General features: G+C 40.5%; 1 protein-coding gene across 14 annotated transcripts in view; it reads right to left on the bottom strand.

Annotated features, from left to right (window-relative positions):
* The window catches only part of nrm (neuromusculin), a 627,637-nt gene extending 606,078 nt beyond the window's left edge, over positions 1–21,559 (bottom strand). For 12 of the 14 annotated variants that reach the window (XR_002009458.2, XR_002009460.2, XR_002009463.2 and 9 more), the window contains exon 1: positions 21,039–21,559. Coding sequence is in view for 9 of the 14 variants with exons in the window: in XM_019051885.2 (XP_018907430.2) it covers positions 21,039–21,174 (136 nt within the window). In the remaining 5 variants the exon portion in view is untranslated. The remainder of the gene's footprint in view (positions 1–21,038) is intronic. The other 2 variants (XR_011899964.1, XM_072301099.1) reach the window with 1 other exon arrangement.
* Positions 21,560–21,888: the final 329 nt, after the last annotated feature.

Raw genomic sequence — 21,888 nt, 5'->3', positions numbered from 1 at the left:
ATTCAACTGGACTCATATATCTTAATGATTACTCCATACATCAATGGTCAAAGTGCGAAACCACCTATATCCGTTTGCGACGATGTAGACTTCCTGTGGTAATTTATTCCCGTTGGAAAACTGATACTTGATGTAATGTCTTGAAAACTTCCTTGATTTTTCTTCCTTTTTCAGAAGAATCTGTGCAAATCAAGCTAGGAAGTTAGCTTGCTTCTCTGCAAAAAAATAAAATAGTAGCGGAAATTATGAAACACCGCCGCGACGGAGATACGTGGTTTCGTGCTTTGGCTATATTTTAAATAAATCGATGCTCTGACGACAGGTTGTTAGAAAAAAAGAAAACAAAGAGAAAAATTCAATGCCCTCGTTTGACGCGGTAACCGAGAAATGGTTTCGAATAAATAAACATGATAGTCATACATGGAGGAGAAATTCGGCATATACGTCTTCCTGAAGGCTATCCTTCAAAAGGGTTTAGACGGAGTGAATGCGGACTGGAGACGCGAGGATAAAGACTTGAATGTCCCGGCTTTTCTCACCAGAGAGCAAGAGAGGGTCCTTTTGTGGATCCTCAGAAAAGACGACGAGATACTCCCAAGGAAGTCCGGAAGTTGGATTTTTTATTCCTCCCTCCTCAGTTCACGCGTGTTTTTTTACAGGGCATAAAGTATCCTCGATATACAGATGATCAAACTACAATAACGCGCATATCCGCATGATTTAAGTTGTATTTTATGAAAAATAAAAAAATGGATTTAACGACTCTGCATGAGAATATTTACGGCCGTAGACTGGTAGCCGTAAAAAAGCCATGAAAGCCGTAAAAATTAAATTCAGTCGTTTCAAAAATTGACACAGAACATGATATATGAAGAGTGTGCGAGTCAAAAATGATCGAGAAGTGAAACATCATTTAAATTCGCATTCAAGTGATCTTTGACGGATATACAAACTGGAATGAACGTGTGCAACAACGAGTAATTCGAAATTATAGTTTGGTACCCTTCTAGGCCCTAAAAAAGCGTATTTTTTGGATCTGGTCGGATCGAGTATAGCGTGCGAATCCGACCGAAAATTAAAAATTTTAGGGTAAATTAGGAAATCTGTTATAGAAATCGAGAATCTCGTCCTCTACCGCTTAGAGTTTATGTCATTACACCTGGGTTGCCATTTTTGACCTCTTGAATGAAATATTCGAATCCTCATATGTATTATCAGAACAATAAAGAGGTTTTCGTTGACCAGATATAAAAACACCTAGAACGCATCTGGAATTAAAAATTTGAATGTGTCAAAAAATCGGCTATGAGATTAAGAACCATCGATACTCATATCTGGAGCTCCGGAAATGGTGCAGTTAATCACAAGCAAATCCAGGAAGTGGGAGAAAAGTTCGGTTTCCCATCAGGGAACTAGCTCCTCAAAATCAGGAAAATCAGGGAATGAGCATGGTTAATAATTCTAGAATCTAGATAACATGGATCAACCAATCCATATTTTTCATGTCTCTGGTTGGGTATAACAATTCGCCAAACTCAAGGTCTTTCCTTCTTGTCCGATGGAAGGCGCAAGAGAGTGGCACGCTTTCCAATTTTCATGGGACCATAAATTATAGACGTCCGCGACGGAGAGCGAAGAGTCGACGTTTGCAGTGCTAATATGACTGTCAAGTCAACAAATGTTACCGTTTTAGTCATACTCAATTCTCCGCCCATTATCACCGCCAAGTCATCGCTCGCGCTAGTCACTTTTACGGCAATCGGACTGTTGAGTGTTGAAAGCTGCAACGTTTTTATGACGCCTGCCACTTCCAAACTCCGATAATTCACCGATATTTTATGACGGTGAAATACTACTGGAGGTCTCGATCGGGAAAGAAATACGGATATTTCTCACACTGCACGTCGATGTGGGCTATCAAATGCAAGCAAGTTTATATTTTAGTCGTTTGAAGAAAAGATAACTTTCATTTCTGTTATTAACCTGGAATACAAGATGGTCAGACTAAGTCCATACTTTTTTTTGTTTCAAAATTCCAGTTTTTCCCATCAAATGCCTCAACTTCTCCTTGATTTCCCTGACCTGGTGAATTTCCCTGACTATAGGGCTAAGATGCCAGAGGAGGGTATCTTAACTGTATACTACCTAAATACTGGATCTCCTGGAATTTTTCCTCGGCCTGATTTCTTTTTTACTTGTGGAGCATTAACTTGAACTTTTGAACATTTTTCTGTATATTTGAAAATCTCTCATTAACTTCGAAAGTCCCACCCCACCCTCCTTCCATCACGAACCCAGGAAAAATTTCAGAGAAAGCACTCTTGTTCTCATTATATTTCCGATTGTGTAAATCCTCAAGTTGATAAACTTGATGAAACATGTTAGAGAGGAAAACATGTTTTCCCATCCCTATCTCAGCAGCAACTTCCGGTAGACGAACTAAGCTCCATTTTTTGGCCCGCTCTGAATTCAACTGAGCCTGAGGGTTGAAGGGGTTGGGGAGGGGGTGGCGTATCGCAAGTGAAGCAAATAAAAGCAGATTCGGTACTTGGGATCAAGGGTGGGTGGTTCGAGAGCTGACCTAAAATATAAGTTTATTTAATCCTTCATGCTATTAGTGTGGTCGGGCGCCACTGCCACGCCACAAATCTCGCCTGGCTCGAGTTGACGGTCGTAAACGCGTCGGAAGCGCTATCTGGCGGCGGCGTGCGGTATTTAAATATGAAAACTGCTGGTCGAGCGGGCCAGGAGCCGGGAAACGCCGCGCGTTTCTTTGTCAGTTTAAATGAGGGAATTGTGTACTCCAATATTAACTCGGCAAACTGAAAGCTTTCTTAACCACTTTTCAGTTTTCACTTCGCCCGGTCTCTCTAATTCGCCCTGATTGACCGTTTCCACCAGGGAGCGCCACAGACCTCACTGATTCGTTTAAATCCGAGAGGTGCGGCCGCCGCGTTTACGTTGACGAAAGGAGTCGCCGACGAATTTGAATAAATTCGGTTACCTCGATTTATTGACCCGCCACACAGTGGATTAAGAGTCAATTGGAGAGGTAAGGCAAGCCATTTTTGACTAAAACTGTGAATTTGGATGTTTATTTCGTCACATTTTTAATTTTAAGGCGTGCCTCTGACAGAAAATTTCACTAGAAAACCAATGGAACCACAATTAGAACCTAAACGTTTTGTATATAAGCGGAGTTATAAGTGTTTAAAGTTTCCAAATTTTGTCCGACCTCTCCTATTGACTCGATCCACTGAGCGCCGTTCTTCTAGGACAATTCGTCGCCCTTCTGACGTAAGGACATATCTCTAATTCGATGAGCCCTGGAAAGCATAGAGTTATACGGAGAGCAGGGCTTATGTAGAAAGCGAGTTACGCCCTTACGTCAGAGGAGCGACGAGTTGGACTAAAATTGGCAATGAAGAATTCGCACAAAAAGTTATTGCTGCATCCAATTTAATAGTGCGTAGTGAGTTGCGTTCGAAGTATTTGTCATTATTTTTTCCGATAATGGCGATATATAACTGTAGAAAGATAGATCGAAAAGTGAGAAAATATGCCGCCGTGTGACGTCATCAGGCAGTATTTCCCATTTAAGCACATATATTGCAGCGGATTTGGTGATTTGGTCGTATCTACTCTAATTATTGTTCATTTCAGAAACAACGGATGTTCTCATCCTCAGTTCATTCAGTTCACAAAATTTCAAACACCTCCTGCAAAGTCTCCATTCGAGACTACAATTTCTGGCTTATTGTCAGTTTAGAAACAACGTCTGACCATCAGTTTCCCTATGTACATAAGTGTTTTTACGGATGAGTCAGAAATTGTATAGTTCCTCTTTGCAAAGTGAAATCCAATTCTTCTTATAATATTTACTGAGCTCCCTCGACCTATTTTAAATAATCAATGCATAGATGTATAGAACTGTTCGTGGAGACGCCCTAAATCCCTCACAAGAGATGCTAGATTCCACCCTGAACTTAAGTTTAATCTATACGTAGGTCGGGTATATTATCCACAGAACTTCATCTTGAAGTACAGAAACCTACTGGGATTTATTCTCTCCATTATCATTTAAAAATCCTCGTAAAATAGAAATACAAGCTCCCTTGGTTAAAAGACTTTTGACGATTTCTTAGAATTATATATAGTTGCCGCAATGGATTTTAAAATTCTGAGAAATCTGGCTCATACACGTTTCTCTCATTCCAAGAACCTTCGTGTACTTTTCCTTCCTGTGGCGTGGCGTGCTTTGCGATATATCGATTGATCTGCCATTTAAACCTTCGGAAAAGGATCGATATAAAAAGGAAGATCGTAACGAACACCTTCATAATCGATTCTTTACCATAGCTTCGAGTTGGGAATTATCGAAAATCGATCTTTCACGCCTCGCCATGCACTGAAATTTTCCTTCAGCAGGGATATCGAGGTTGAGAGATGAGATTTCTTTTTAAATTGATAATAAAGACACGTTGTAAACTGGTCCATACTTTCTATCGTAATGAGAATTTCTTGGAATTAATAAAAATAAATTCATTATCAGTTTGTGGCTTTGTATTTGGAATAATCCTGCCGAGTATACGAACTTGTTACGAAAACGAAATTGATTGACGAAGCTGCGAAAAGCACGTCTGATAGGACCGATGAGGAATAAATATTTTGAGCTGTTTATATACAAGGAAGAAATAATTTGAGCTGCTTTTTTCATAACAATGGGTATCACGTTTACTATTACTTCAGACTTAAATTTTCTCTTGCTTGTTCCCTATTTGAAAAGAGTGTCTAAAATGCATCCATGATGAAAAATTGGATTTTCCATGGGAGATTAAGATAAAATATTTTAATTTTTTCCCCATTTTCGGGTGCTACTGAAGCACCAGGTCGACGCAGCTCACCAATTTTATAAAGGATTAATCTCCTCTAGGAGAAGAGGAAAAATGCTGGCGGGCAGATTATTGAAATTGATTGACAAAGCTGTAGAGAAAAAAGAAGACGGGAACATGGAGCGATCCCATTGGTCGAACCGCGTGGTTGCAGTGGACATGGGAGGTTACGAATAGACTAACTGACGGCAACCCTTGCGAGAACCTACATATCTAGACTGCGTCTAGCAGAAAGGAACCAAGCCACATTAGCTATGGCCAAATTCAACTGGGCAATTTAATTTTTTCACAAGAGAAGTTTTGAGCGAATCCCTTTCAAAATTTTAAGGACTTTGCTTCGTACTACACAGAAAATTCACTGAAATTTGCCAAAAAAAATTCGTTCAACAGTTTTTATGAAAAATATTAAAGTGCCCGATTAAAGGCTGAAGCTGATGGAGGCTTGGTTATTTTCTGATTAACGCGGTCCAGTTAGTCCATCATTTTCCTCCTCGTCTAAAACAACCACCCGTTTCAACCAGTAGGATCGCGACATGTTCTTTTTGCAGGGTCGTACTAAAATTTCAAGTTGGATTTTCCTGATATTGCAAATAAAATTATTTTCCGGAGATTTTTCGTTCCCCTAGTAGCCTCGGTACCTCCTCGTTGTTCCAGGTTCTGGGACCATGATTTTCGGTCAATTCTCCTCAGTTGGCCGATTCCTCACCCGCCGCGCTGCGCCGCGCCGTCCGACCTCGGCGATTAATACATCTTCATTTTTCACCTCATTCATTTGCCTACAGGAACAAAGCTCCATTTCTCGCGCTCCGATAACCTCCCGCCGGAGGGGGGGGGGGGGGGCGCCCCCGCGGCGGGGCCCACGAAATCGCGGGGGTGCCGAGAGCGACGTTGCCAAACCCGCGGAATCCCAGATTAGAACTGAAAACGAGCGTGGCGGACCTGCGGGGTCCAATTCGGCAGCCGAAGCGAGGAATTCGCGAGCCGGTTAACTGGACTCCGACTTGAAAACACACTAGTTAACCGATTCACTGGCCAGGAAAACACCTTTGTCGGTCGCCCGTGTTGCTGACCGGGGGGTCGATTTTTTTTTTCAATAAAAAGGAAAAAAGTGTAATGCGTAGCGTGGCGTTTACAACTCTGATTGAGTTGTATACTTGCTGAGTTGTACTTCCGTAAAAATCTAGGGCTCGGCGGTTATCCAACGATTTTTCAATAAAATTTGGTCCTAAGTTTTTTACCTCACACACATCCTTAAAAAAAAAAAAAAAAAAAAAAAAAAAAAAAAAAAACATGTAGAACTGGAATTCATCCCTTCTCCTTCAGAATTGGACCGCGTTTGGCAGAAAGGAACCAAACTATAGATAGCTATTGGTAAATTTAACTGGGCAATTTAATTTCTTACAAGAGAACGTTCTTAGTGCGGATTCTTTGAAAATTTCAATAAATTTTATTCACACTTTGCAGGAAATTCACTGAGATTTGCACAAAAATCCGCACTACCGTTTTCATGTACAAAATTGAATTCGACAATAGCTGATGTGGCTTGTTTCAATCTTGCTTAACGCGGTTCAAATAACGTTGTTTCCACTATTTTCAGCATACGTATTTTAGATATAGGTTATGAATATTGAGTTTTCTGTTGGATTAATTTTGATTACTCTGACTCTTATTATTAATTTCTCTTCCTGTACTTATTTTTGTACTTGCTATACCATTGAAACTCCTTTAAGATCACCTGGGTGGAGATCCTGTCTTACATCAACCTTCATTTTGGCCTTATGGTCAACCAGAAGTTAGTTGTCGGTGCGCGGCACACTTCATTCTAACTGATTCAAAATCAGTTAAATATTGGTTTTTGGTGTGCGACATCATCATCATCGTTCATTTTATTAACGGCTTTTATTAAGAAAATGAAATGCATAAATATTCTCGCGAATTGGCAACGTAGCGCAGCGACCCAGGACGTTGTCGCGTAGTCAGGTGTCGCCGGATGAGCTCTGCTCGGATCAGTGGCTCTAAGATACAACGTTGCCATTCTTGATCAAAAATTCAGATATATTACATTGTTTTCTAGGGAAAAATGTAAATAATTTTGTGCGGATTGACAATGCCGACTGAAGAACACCCGCATTATAACGTCGTCTTGGCCTCTTTCAACGAGCCCTCTTTAGATTAAAATCTAGGAAACGAGCGAGTACGAAAAAAAGGAAAATAGTTCGGTAAAAGCTACTAAAAATGCTATTTCCAGAAATCGGATAATTTCCCGTGATTCATAAGCACCAAATTTTACATCTTGCAGAAATACTGCATAGTTCGGACATTTTCATGAATTTTAACAGATCCGGAGCGATTAAATTCTCTACCATAGGTACAAGTTATTTTTTCGTTGTTTATTTTTTTTTAAAAAACCAACAAAAAATGGAGAAGTTAAGTAACTGACCACTGATGCAGAGGGGTCAATGGCCTTCAGGATTAACATATAAATTTAAAAAAAAAATCGAAAATGTGTGTGACCATTGCACTATATAGGATTAATCCTTTTTGAATTAAATAAATTTTAGAAAAATTTAAGTTATGGCGTACTTTTTCGGGATAAAAAATATACCATTAGAGAACCATACCAAATATACATATAGAGAGTATTAATAAGACGCGAAAACAGGTCACTAAGGACCCCCAGATATTTAAATTTAAAAAAAAAAATAAAAAATAAAAATCCAAACAATGAAAAAATTAGAAAAAATAAAAATAAATCAGAGAAAAAATCCTAGTTGAGACAGTAAAAAAAATTGGGTTGTCATTGCAATATCAAACATTTTACGGAGCAAGTCACCTTGATCTCATGGAGGAGGTAGCTCGTTGGGAGCTGATCTCGCTGCAGAGGAAGTAAGTTATTTTTCTTTTGATTCTTCTTCATTCTGGACGGTGGCAAAGCGAGGCGCTTGTCGCTTGACTCGCGGGTCATTATTTAGTATTCAACGGATGGGAGAACCGTGGACCCACATCACAGACCCCGGTAAGTGACCCCTTGTTGTCTTGGGAATTCACTTTCCGTCGGTTGCCTTGCTCGAGTAACGGAAAATCGCGCCACGAGCAGTGGCTTAAATCCCCGGAAATTCAGACACGGAATTTAACGAAATCCCGGAAATATCCGAAAAAAAAAAAATGTCTCTAAATTTTTATCTTTATCTAAAGATCATACCTCCATGTTCTACTAAAACACGTAAAACTTCTCGAGTACAGGTATTCGCGGATCGTGTGATCAGTGAGGAATTTTTGGCCAGAACGACATCGAAAAAAATTTCTGAAAAAATTCGGAAAAATTTATCGATCTTTTCGACTGTTTAGGAGACGTTTGTAGCAGACTAAGAGTGAAGAGCAAAAAAAAGTCATTACTTTGAACAATTTTGCTGAGTGAGGAAATTTTTCGAAAACGAGTGAGAAAAAAATTCCGGGTCGCGTGAAACGTTCGGACAAATGGCACCTTTTAAAATACTTAAAAAATGTTTCAGGGGGAAAATTTTTAGTACCTCTTTAGAATAGTTTTAAATCTTGGACTTATGCCTTTTCCCAAGAAAATGAGGGAAAACTGCTACATTTTAAAATAATATTAAAATGGTTTAAAGTAAATTTTGAAAGTTTTATCGCTCATTTTCTTAAGCAGGGGTGCAATTCCATATACTTGACACATGTTGACCTATCTTGTGAACATTCCAGAAAATTTGTAGTCGTCCTACTGACAAGACAATCAATTTTTATCCTGTGAAATTTCGCTTTCTCCCAACACCGATTCAACTACTCCTATTTTCCACATTTTCTTCACTGAGAAGATAAGAAACATGACGCTACGAAACTTTCCGCGAACAGTTCCTGAAGTATAAGGAATAAAAATGCTGCCAGTTACCATAAAGGTTTTTCTGAAATGCGAGACGCTATATCGTTCATTAATGTTCAAAAATCGGAGGATTCTGCACAGCGATTTATGATACAATTATATGAACTTCTGTGTGGGCGGTGAAGTATCTCGCAAAACTGAAGGCGTTTCCGACTGGTGTCAATTAATTGACGGTCAAACTGTTGTGACCAGTCGGAAACGCCTTCAGTTTCGCGAGATACTTCGCTGCTCACACAGAAGTTCATATAATTGTATCATAAATCGCTGTGCAGATGACGTTAACGTTTCAACATATAAAATCGCTGTGTCTCCTTCGTTTATCGCTGTGTCCATTGTCTATCAATATCAGTAATAAGCTCACTATCCATTGAAATAGCTTCGAAATGCGCAAAATTCCTCCTTGATTTTCACACAAAGTTGAAAAACCTCTTTCTTGTACATTCTGCTCTCTTCCATGGCACGAAATATTCTCACCAAACTAGACGCGCGGACCTAACACGAATTATCAAAAAGCAGTGTGTAAAATCTGTAAAACTTCAAGAAGAGGTAGAAACTTTTCCATTTTTAAGTTCTGGGCTAAGTTTTCTTCGTGCTCTGATTAACTCCTGGTATGCTTGATGGGGAGTGGGGCGGTGGAAGGGGGGAGATAAAAAGGGGGCGGCTCGATCGAAGTTACCTAAAGAGGCTCGCTTAGTTATTCGCACGAAATTACGATTAAGAAGTCGAGATGAAAGCGTGGGGGTGGGTTGGGGAGGGTGGAGAAAGGAGAGGGGAGAGGTTCGCTTGGCAGTGAGAGATAGTTTCCAGCGCGACAGAAAGCAGCTGCTTAGAGCTTTTAAAAGTGAACTACTTGCGAGCCCCTTAGAAATTTTAACTACTCGTTATTAATGAAAAGGTAAATTCTGGTAGAACAAGCCAGGTTCCTGTTTTATTCTACATCTTTAGCACATTTTGGACTCGTATATTTTTGGGGAAACGGGCGTAACTAACATTCGATAATTGTCAAATTTCCTTTCATGGAAAGTCATAAGTATTCTTGCCAATTTTCAGGAATATTTAGAATCAAATTGCGAAAAGTTTTCTGAAAAATTCGAGGAAAAACATTGAAGAAGTTTCCAGAAGATGCGAGTTTTGTTGAAGGAAATCTGGCAACGTCTAAATGCCCATAAGGCGCTCTTCCTCAGCTCGGCAGAGTCGAACATAGTCTGACTATTTTTGCTTTTCCATGACTCTAAAATTTTCGGATGCTGACTTTCCCTGGCATTTGAATTAAACTTTTCACTGTTATTTTTCGTTTAAGATACTAAGTAACTTCTATTATAATTCCCTGATTTTGTGTGAATTCCGTGACTTTCCTCAGGTTTATTGAGTCGTCTCAAATTCCCCGACTTCCTAGTTTTCCAGACCACCGGCGAACACAGTTAATATCGATCCTTTTTCTCTTTGATCCTGGAGGGATCGACCCATTTTCTCTTTGACTTCTTTACCTATGCCTTGTCTATCGCTTCGTCTATCAAATTCAATAATCAGCTCACTGGAAGAATCCCTGAAAAGAGGACATGGCTAGGAGCACTTTGAAGGATGAAATGGAAGTGGTGGGTATATTCCTGGCTCGCATTCTTGCTCGAACACCTCGCACGTTCCGGTAAATTGAGGTTCCCGGGCCTTTTCACCCTTATTCCGGGGCGACGCCCGACGCGCTGCCAAGGGTAATACAAGGACCCATCTTGATAAAGCGTGAAAAATTGCCTCCATTTTAATAAAAAGCAACGGAGAGACACCTACGTTTTATTAAAAATTCAAATAAAGGGGCGTGCGAGGGCGGAGTGCCGCCGCGGGAAAATATTTCCTCCGCTTTTCAGAGCCGAAGATCATGGCTTAAACAGTCCGCCCAGGGGGCTCAAATGAGAACAGGCGGATCGTCGGGGGTAATTTTTTAAGCTGCTGAGTGTGAGTATCGACTTTTTAATCTTTCGGTATGACTGACGATCAAAAGGGACCAAGATACCATTTGTGGACGGGAGGGTGGAGGAGGAGGACATTTTCCTGCCTAATATGTTACAATTTTGACTTTTTTTTACTGATTTTGGTGAATTTGTATTGAACAGGTTGAAAATTGTCGTTAAATTGAACATTGTCGTGAATAAAATTGTCGTTTTCCAGACAAAAGAACTCAACTGTATTCTAATGTTGCAAAATTGACTTAAATGTTTCATTTTTTGAGAGAATGTAACGGTGTGATTTCTGTCCAAAATTGTATTGATTTTTGCGTGTGATCTATAGAAATATGAGTGAAATATTTAATTACAAATGTCAAAAAGTTGTCTACCTAGTGTAAAAATGCCACCAAGGAATGGAAACGTTGCAAAATTAAAATGCACGTTTCTGCGTCTGGGGACGAGAAAATACGACAACATAGAGGTACCTAGAGACCTACTAAGGATGACAAACAAGGAACACCTTGAAAACTCATTAAAAAATCACATGCCGAAAAAATACCGTTGAGATGAGGAAAATCAAGAGATGAAAACAGAACAAGTCTCTCGAACTCACACGGGTCTTTGATACCACTATTCGTGCTTTATAGATGTGCTTGAAGTATCATCAAAATTGAAGGCGAAATAAGACATCTGATCTAGACTCCGATTAAATGTCGTGAAACACGATGACACTACTCATTCTTGTTTAAAATCGGCTCTAGCACTTGGGAAAAGACCTCTTAAGGTTGAGAAAAATTCACGACTACAGAGGAGTTCACCTCTGTACAGTTGGACTACATTCTGCAATTTGGAACTATAAATCCTAGCCCGGTTTAAAAACAAAGTATGTGCCATTAGTGTCCCTATGCACATAAGTGCTTTTCCAGAAGAGCAAAAATTTATAGTTCCAAATTGCAAAATGCAGTCCAGTTGATCTTCAAATGACGGTGTTCACTTCGTCTTCCACTGAAAGCTGCAGGAGCTCCAAAATGAAAGATACAACTATTTGAACTTCCAAGAAGGAAATATTGCATATCAATCGAATCGAAGGGGAATATTGCTTGCTTCTTAGCCAATTCCTTAAGGCTCAATACGTGAAAAATCGCAAATGAATTAAGTGGTTTTGCATTTTTGGATCCATCGATGATTAATCGCGAGAATCGGCATCGGAGCGTGCGGCTGGCGCTGTTGCTGCGGCGACTGTTGAACTTGGCTGGTGCCGGCCGGGCCGGGTGGAATGAGAGTGAAAATAGCGAGCGTGGAAGTGAGTGTAAGTGCGGTTGCGAATGTGGACCCGAATGCGGGTCGGGTTGGCGCGGTCGCCGCCCCGACACCTCCCAAAACAACCTAACTCCGCACGTCACCTTCGCGGAGATCCGCGGTTTTTCGGCCAAGCTTGTCTGGCTGCGTCTTCAATCGAGCCGCGACGCGACGCGCGACGCGCTGCCGCCGTCAAAGCACGTGAATACCTATCGAAACCTATTTTTAAATCCAGTCGCTCGTGACAGACCGCTCGAGAGGGTTTCATCGACCTGGGAATGAATTTTAGGGGTGAAAATTGGGGTATTATCGGGGACGCGGATACAATTTGAATGAGGAAGCCGAGGATAGATGTCCAGGGGGCATAGGGGACGCACGCCCTGGAATAGAGGGAAGAAAAAGAGAACAGGTATCTACTAAAACAGGTGGGCCAAAAATCAATATTTTTACAGTACTTTTTCAGTGCATTCCCAAAAAATTCAGTACTTCCTCAATAGTAAAATTCAGTACTTTTTAGTACCTCCATTTGAGTAATGTCAAAAATTTGAATTTATCGTGCAAATTGAGACAAAAATGACCAAAAAATGAAAAAATTCCGGACCTTAGGCGGAATTTTCGCACTTTTTCAGTACTTCCGGACCCTCTTAATAAGATCGGTACTATTTTCGGACTTTCCGAAAATTCCGGACTTGTAGACACCCTGAAGAAGGTAGACAAAAGGAAGGGACGGAGGGAGGAAAAATGAAGGATGCTCGGATTTGGTAATTTTTCATGACGAAATTGACTTGAACTGCATATTAGATAATTTAAAATTACGACAACTTTCTGGGGGAAGCGCTCCCTGGACCCCCTTTTGAAGTGTCTGGATCCACCTATGCGGGTGAAATTCGAGGAGGCAATGATGATTGATCGAATTTGGAGCTGATGATTGCGGTTCAATTTGAGGTCAGAGAAAAAAATTATAGGGTAAATCGAAGTTTTGATGGTCTTGACTCTGACTGAAATCTGCTTTAAAGTAATAGCTCGACAGGGTTGGATTAACTTTGATAATTTTTCTACCTCCGTCTAAAGTTCTATGAACTTGACGGAAAAATCAACTTCATTTATCTTTTTACAGGGATGAGTCGAAATTTTGAAAATGCAATTGAGTTTCGTGTCCTCTCTTTGGAGCAAGTCGTCCAGTGACCCAAAAAGCCTCCCCTCAAAGCGTAGAGTTTACGCGTAAAATTCAGTTTTAAAAGCTAAAAAAACGAAAGATGCACGAATAGTGCCTGTAGAGAATCTAACATGGCCGACACGTCTTTATATTGATGGCCGGACAAAAAGCATCGTCGGTAACGAATATTTAGCTACTTTGATGAAAGTGAGGTGATTAAAATTAACTTTTCCGAACGGGTTCGTTGGCAAACCACGCAACCCCTCGATTCTAATTCCGTGTTATGACGCAACAAATTAGTCGAGTGAGGAAGTTCAAAGGCTTCATAAAAATAAAACACTTGAGCTGAGGCGTCTTTGAAACCGGAGGCGGGTTGAAATCAACTGCGGAATGTTTCGAATCTCAAAGTCACTACAGCCACTGTCACTGTCGAAGAGGCCAGAAAACAAATTGCGTCGAGCGGCTGCCAAACTTTCAAAAATTTCCGGAATGCTCTCAATGTGTTCTGCTTACTGTAAAAAATGCGGGAACTGTGTGCCCCGGCGTCTACTTTTGGGCCAAAGAGCTTTGATTCGAAAAGCTTTAGAATCTAAATCAATGCCAAAGGGTCATCTTTATCAGTCGTTCCTGAATCATGCAGCACCTTTTCTTAAGGAGGCCTGATTTAGTTTACATTGTGATTAAGGGAAGTTTAAGGCGATCCTTAACATTGCATCATAAAAATTGACTTTTTTTGCCGACCTCAAGTGAAATTCAACATTTTAACTTTAAAAATGAATTATTGCAAAGGATTGCATTTGCCGATTGTGATGAAAATTCACACACAATATTTGCCATTGCAAAAGTCCAAGCTACGGAAGAAAATATATTGAGAGTTTTAAGAATTTTAGGGAGAGTTTGCGACTAGGTACCTTGAAGTTTGTCAAAATCGTAGAATATTTTCTTCATACCCATAAGCTGATCGTCATAGTGAATTAACTATACCTAACTAGCCACCAAATTGGTCATTTTTGGTTATCGCGCAATTTTGACAATTCCTTGATAAGTTTGGGGAGGGATAGAAAAGGAAGAAGGAAGGAAGAAGATGGTAGGAATAAGAGACAGACAAAAGGTAAGACGGAGAAAAATTCGATGCATATATCCATTTTGAAATGTGTCTTACACAATACAGATGCACTTGACCGATCAAAATATTTAGTCAGAGACGATTGAAGGAAGGAAGAAAGAAAGAAAGAGAAAAAACAGTAATAGGAACAAATTCTATAAAAATATACAGTGTTATTCTATCGCACGCATTCATCTTTACGGTTCCAATAACTTTCTATTTCATATTGAGGCAACTTACTCCGGAGAAAATGACGAAATCAATAGCTAGTGAAACAAGTGCAAACAGGGTCCTGGATCTTCTTACACTTGTACACGGGGCACAAATTGGTGTTATCAACAGATCAGATACTACATCTGCTCGGATGATCTTTAATCCAGTTTTGAACTGAAGTCCACCGGGATCGGGTCAACGAGGCTTTTAATTTTAGTGTTTAAGCCCTGAGCCAAGATAATCCACAGCGTATAGAATTACCGATGGTGTTATTGATTCATTACTGAAACTTCCCTGACACCGCCTGGACCTGTTCGACGGAAGGTCTAATTTTAGCGCTCTTCATCACAAAGTGTAAGAACTAGCGAAAGCATGATCACAATGTGAAAACTGAGAATGATACCTACATGGGTTTTTTCCAGGCATCTGCGCCTTGTATTTTAGTGGTTCACCATTGGAATTTTTTTAATACACACGTTTAGGTTGCTTAGTGCTCTACTTTCCCTTATCAACACAAAATTTTGGTTTTAATTTTTCTCACTGTGATGTGCAAATCACTGAGGCAGGCGTGCAGAAATATCTTCACCTTTACAGCTGTTCGCAAAATGCTTGCACACTGCACTGTTCCCTTCGCATAAAAGCTCGCACTTACTTATTTTCCTCGCATAAGAAAGCGAGTTACTTACCAAGTTTCCTTCACAAAAAGCCATGCGCTTAGCAGATTGATGCCTTTATATTTTCATCCCCCTTTCCAGGTGCCTTCACATTTTTTACCACTTTTCAAGTACCTTCAAATTTGCTCCGCGATTGGTCGAGTGACTACTTTCTGCACCCCTGTTGACAGGGTTACTCTGCCGTGCTATGGAAGAACGCCGTATGAACCTTCGAGAGTTGCCAACTTTCCCCCAATAAAACACGTCTGTTTGGAGAGATTTTTGAATATTTTTCCTTGAAATTTCCAGATATTTTAGATTCAATCGTCATAAAAAAAAAGATTCTCTGAAAAATTGAAAGAAAAATAATCAGAATTTTCCCAGTAAATTTGCTTTTATATTCATGGAGATATGGCAACGCCTGGATGCTCATACGGCGTTTTCCCTTAGCACGGCAGTATTTTAAAGTACTAATCCTAAGGTAAACGGGGTTTCCGCGATAGCGCCAAAAACAGTGGGCCAAATTGATAGTGTCGAAGGGAATCGGCGGTGGTGATTGGGCGAAACGGATTTGAGTGCGGGAGCGCTGCGCCGGGCCGGCGTCGGATTGAAGTTGGGCGCTATCGTTGCAGCGTGCCCTTTGTTTAACACCTCCCTGTCAATCATCCCGATGCTGACTTTATCAGCCCGACCGCAAGGCGCAAACACCCCGCGTAGTTGCCATCGAGACCCCCGCCACACGGGGGCGCCATCTTCCATTCCCGGACGGAGGAGCCTAACTGCATTCCAAGATTGCCGAATGGGTCAGTTGCGCTGGAAACAGAATCGTGATTTGATGCTTGATTCTTGTAGATTAGCTAAAAACAAGAAGATATGTCCAAACAGCTGCTTTCTACGTTGAATATTAATCGAGATATCGTCTTTTGAAAAGTCGAGTTTTTGACGACATCCATCGCGGTAGTGCAAAACATGGTAAGTACTACCGCGGTGGATGACGTTATTAATCGAGTTTTTCAAGGCGCGATATCTCGGTTAATATCCAACGAAGAAAGTTGCTGTTCGGAGAGATCTTATTATTTTTAATTGATCTGGAAGAACAAAGCATCAAAACACAATTCTGTGACCAGCGCAACTGACCCATTGACTCAAACCATACAATTTTTTAAGAGAATGTAACCGTGCAATTTGTGTCCAGCATTTTCTCTGATTTTTGCATAAGATCAGAAGAAAAATCAGTGAAATTTTCAGTTAGAAACACCCAAGATTCTCCAGGGAAAAATTTAACTTGCGAGGGGAGATTTGGCAGCTTTGAAAAGTAGTTACGTTCTTTCGTGGGGGAATGGCAAACTATTCGCGAGTAGGAGAGAAGACTGTAATGGAGAATGGCTGAATGGCTAAAAAATCGCTTATCATAAAATTTTTTGCTTTTAGGAAATTCAAATTCCTTGGTCATGAGGACAGGATCGCCATTCCAACCTAATATAAGGAGCCATTATGAGTGCGTATGAGTGCGTAAAAATAAGTAAATTTTTTCTTAGACCAAAAATAAATAAATCATTATTCGGATCAATTTTGCAGCCTTGGAATGGAGTAAAAGTGAGTGCCTGTATCAGGAAAAAGACGCTTTTCTAAACCTATTTGACAGGGCCTTTGGTGCCTTTAAATTTGGCAGCCTGGAACTCGAGCTTGCCTCACTTTTCCGGGCTTCGTGATGCAATCGCGGTACTTTTGACAAGTTCATTTCGGCTCGCTGAATATCTCAATGTACCTGTCTCCCTTTGTCAAATCCACGCTACCACTGCAACTTTCGCCCGGATTACGCTATCCGGCCAATGATCTAGCCAGGGATTATCGTGCGATTAGTCCAAACAAAATATGTCTTTAAGGATCAAAGTTCACTGCAGTTAAATTGGACTGCTCTCCGATGTGTTCAATTTGCTCAACTCAATTCAACTCGAATCGAAAACGAGACTGGTAAGTAGGGTAAATACGATGCGAGAGACAGAGTATATGCGGAATTTTTGACCGATGTTCCTTTTTTCTGGGAATTTCAATAACTGCATCCAGAAAATAAATTGTTGCTGCAGAAATAATAATTCGGAACACCGATTACTTTTCCGTGGCGGCATTAATTTTTAAAAATTATTTTTGAAGCTCGGGGTGGAAATGGAGAAGGAAGGGGGGGGGGGAGATATGAGATGGGCAAAAGGGAGCTGTAAAATTACATTTTGATCTTACAATTTCGATCTCGGAACAATATTTGGGGACCAAATTTTACAAGAAGGAAAGTTACACTTTTTCTGGCTCATGAGTAAAATTACGAGTATGCTCAGTGAAACTAATGGGACTCAAGGACTCGTCGCAAAGGTATCTCATTCCAATTTATCATGGTTGGTTCACCAAACACATTAGCGCATCTGCCGCAGGCTAGTATTCGCATCAGACCGTTCATCAGATCTCTCGGCAGATAGTCAAAAGGCACTTTACAAATTTTGTACTTATTGACGAAGAGCACCGGAGTTTTCAACTCCTTAAAAGTAAAAATTCATCAAGTTTAAGAACTTTTCTCGTACCTATTTCGCTCTCCAAATGCTCTTCATGTATTCTGACTGTTAGAATTTTAAAAATTGTAAATTTTACGACATGGCCTGGAATTCAGAGATAAATGCTCTCTTCAGGACTACAGCTAATTGTGTGATGCCAAATTTTACAGAGCAGAATTCTTCTTTATAATAACACATCGTTGTTTTATCCAAAGTTGGTCAAGGAATTCAGAATTTCAATCAAAGTAAGAATATTTGGACCGCGTTAAGCAGAAGGAACTAACAATAAGTCACATCAACTATTGTAAAATTCAATTGGGCAATTTTAGTTTTTACGAAAAAGGTTGTGCGGATTTCTTGGCTACAGCGAATTTTTGGCACAGTGCAAAGCAAATTCCTTAAAAAAAGTTTTTAAAAAATGAGCACGAACGTTCTCAAGTAAGATACCTGTTATATTGCTCTGTTTTTGTAAATAGCTGATATGGCTTTGTTTCTTCCTGCTAAACGCGGTCCATTTGCAAAGGTATTGAGGAAAATGCCCGATTTGACTGTTTGCCGGTGACAAGTTTAAATATATAAAACAAAAAAATAGAAGGCGGTATATAAAATACGGTTATAAAACACTGAAAACAGTTTCTATTTGATTTTCTGAGTTATAAGGGAATTCATCCCGCAATTGCCGCGGGTCTATAAACGGGCGTCCTTTGCGACTCTTAATAGTGGGGAAAACAAGGATGACTGACTTAAAACCTGCACAAGCGAGCGCTTTGGGATCAAAGAGTCTATCATTATCCTCCACCATTCCACTTTATTCATTACCTCCTTTGTGCATGTAATGTTAATCCGAGTTAAATGCAGCGTTCCGGGTATCAAAAAGGTATTAGCTCCTGATAGTGGCCGAGTTTTTTCAAGCAGTGACGCCCTTTGACGCATTGATAATGTGAAGAGGTTTAGAAAAGAGCAAAGCGCATATTACAAGATTTTTCCACTCGAAAGTGATTTGAGAAGTATACAATGATAACGCGGAAAAATAATGAAAACATGTAAGTTCCCGGCTGGGAAAAAACTTTTAGAATTGAATTTTGTTCAGTAAGTGACTCTTTAGTCTTTAAGAAAGTAATACAATGGAATTTTCAGAGGATTCACATCGTCGCCTCTTCCACGAAAGCATCACTTGACACACAAACACTGGATTTTATGATTCTCATCTCAGAGACGGATTCAATTCAGAGAATCTTTGCACGTTTAAGGACAGTTGTATCCGTCGCACTCATTAGACGTTGCGCGGCTTCCATAGGATTGCGCAAATGACGAACAAATGGCCCCTTCTCGAAAGTCCAGGATTGCGAAAATGCAAATTGGTCAAAGATTTTTGGCGAAAATCCTTACATTTCTTTTCGCGCAATCCTTACATTTCTTTTCGCGCAATCCTTGCAATCCTTATTTGGGCAAAATTTGCGCAATCCTGGATCACCGAGTTGCGAGTGATAAAATAATGGCGGGTATCATAACAAATGATATGAGAGAATCACAATCAAGGCTAAGGGAAGTAACGGCAGTCAAGCGAGGATGCGATAAAGAATTCCAGCTAATCACGAGTTTGCCACAAATATATTTGCATCAGTCGCAGTATTTTTCAACCCCTGCAAAACTCAGAGAAGTTTGAAACGGGACTGCAATTAAATTACCTGGTTACTTGAATGAGTTGTTAAAGGCGGCAACTAGAAAATTATCATGGACTATTGATTTTACGGGGCGTTTACAGACTAGACGGGAGAAAATTCCCAAGAAAAGAAGTGAAGTTTACCGAGTATGTTTCGGTTTGAAATATAAGTTATGACAGGAATTCTACAGCGCCGCAAACCTAGATACGCGTTTGTGCATAGTTTCACCGTCGCATTTCCCTAACTTTTCACTTTTTTCAAATGCACGGAGAGAGTAAATCTGGAAAATTTGATGCAAGCTCGATCCTGGAAGCTTAAAAATTGAAGGGATACTTATCGATGGCTGAAGTGCAAAACCACATATCTCCGTTTGCAACTTTGCAGACTTCCTGTCATGCTTAATTTCTCCTCTGGAAAGCTGTATGTAATTTCTTGAAAACTTCCTTAGTCATTCCTCTCTGTTAGGAAAATATCGTGTACGAATTTCAAGCTAAAAGTTGGCTTATTTCTCTTCAAGAAAATAAAATGGGAACGGAATTTTCGTAGCACTGCGATGATGATACGTGGTTTCGTGCTTTACCCATCAATCTGAGTCCTGAAGTTCTATGTTAAAAATTCATTGGTGGATAGAAAAACGTGGTAGAAGGTTTTGAAAGAGGCTAAAGAAAATTTTCTTCCGAAGGATGAAGTCCCTTTTCACAGATCCGGTCACAATTCGTCCTTTTCGCACGAAAAAACGTAACTCCATTCCAAGGTTGCAAAATTGACTCAAACAATTCAGTTTTTAAACAGGATTAAACTTGCAAAATATTCATCGAAATTTGTCTGATTTTTGCACAAGATCAGAGGTACAATAGTGGAATTTTCAGTCAGAAATTCTGAAAAATTCTCCTGGTAAAAATTGCAGTTTTCGCGGAAAAATCTGGCAGCATTGAAATGTAGTTACGTTTTTTCGTGAAAAAAACGACGAATTGTACACCTAAGACCACTGACTTTTGTAAAATCCACTCATAAACAATAAACAATAAAATACCACTAAAAATGTGGCCCAAACAATGTGTAACAAGGTGGGTGTATAGTGCTAAGTCCACACTGTTCTCCAGGGAAATGAAGGCTCAAAAATTTCAATCAGAGTCTAATTAGAGCTCAAAATTTTGACTCCGATTGAAATTTCAGGAATATCATGGCCTTGATTTTCCCGTAGAATAGTTTGTAGGTAGTACCCAAGACAATTCAACCACCTTGTTATTTATTTACCTATGCACTAAATAAGATGAATTTGTGACAGGGCAGAATAATGGCACTGTTGCCAATATTTTTCATGCCTGAAAGTAGCCGGCAATGCAAGCGACAGTTCCAGTTGCTTGAGCCGTGTTCAGGCGAACATCCACAGGAAATGAGGGCTTTCAAGAAGGCGAAATTGTGCCACTGCACTGATTAGACGAGACGCAAGACGGCCGACAGGGGCGATCGGTCGGTGGGAACACTGCCAACTCGTTTTTTACCCACACGACAGCGTGCATTGTCCCGGCCGAAGACCGCACGAAAGGAAATGCACTAAAACCCGAGTGCTTAATTAGTCTGCGATAGCCGGGCAACGAGCCGTTCCACCGGTCGAGGGGAAACGGAATGAATTAAAAAAATCATGCACGGAAGTCCTCAAGATTTACTTTCTTACCTTGCACTGAAGACAGGAGGAAGCAGGTGGCAGCGAGACACCATCGGAGCGCCGAATGCATCTTCCTAGGAACACTCCACCCCTCGCAAGACAATCCAACCGCCAGGAACGCGACACTTGACACCCTGGAAAACATCAAATTCGCACAGGTGAAACCTCGTTCATGACGAAACCCCCGGGAAACAACTCAAAACACCAAGAGTATAAATATACATTCACAGCATAACACTTGAGCAAAAACACTTGGGTCCCCAACGGGACACCTCACAAACTTGTCATCCGATCAACGGAATGAATTCACACATCGGTCTTATTAATTGAACACGCGAGATAGTCGAGATAAAGCTTGGATTGAGAAAGGAGTAGCACAATTTATCACCGAGTGAGTGTCCGCGCAAAGGCCGGGATGTCGTGTTTCGCGATCAAAACAAAACTTCGACGAACACGCGATGGAGGAGGAAAGCCGGGCGCGACACGCATCCGCGGAGCATCGAATCAAACTAACGAAGATGCAACTTGCAACCCTTCTCATCGCGCAGACGGCGGCTTAGTTAGGAGCGCGGCCGCCGCGGGCGCTAGCGCTGCTCCGCGACACCGTTCCCCGGTTCGAGGTGTAGAGTGCGCGCTCAGGAGTCCTGCAGGACCTAGGATGGTCGGTTGCGTGGTTCCTTCTTAACTCCATTTGGGTTTGAGGTATTAATTGATTGATGGAAGAAATTTTTGATGCATACAGCCTATAGTAAAAAGCTCTGGCATGAGTCAAATTTACAGTTTTAACAACAATTAGCAAAATGAAATATACAGTAACTTTGATTTAATTGGACTTTTGCATTCAATGCAAAATGCGATA

Source organism: Bemisia tabaci, chromosome 5, assembly GCF_918797505.1.
Source record: "Bemisia tabaci chromosome 5, PGI_BMITA_v3".
NCBI classification, from domain to species: Eukaryota; Metazoa; Arthropoda; class Insecta; order Hemiptera; family Aleyrodidae; genus Bemisia; species Bemisia tabaci.
The sequence above is the reverse complement of the archived record's forward strand: the minus strand, read 5'-3'. Positions and strand labels throughout refer to the sequence as shown.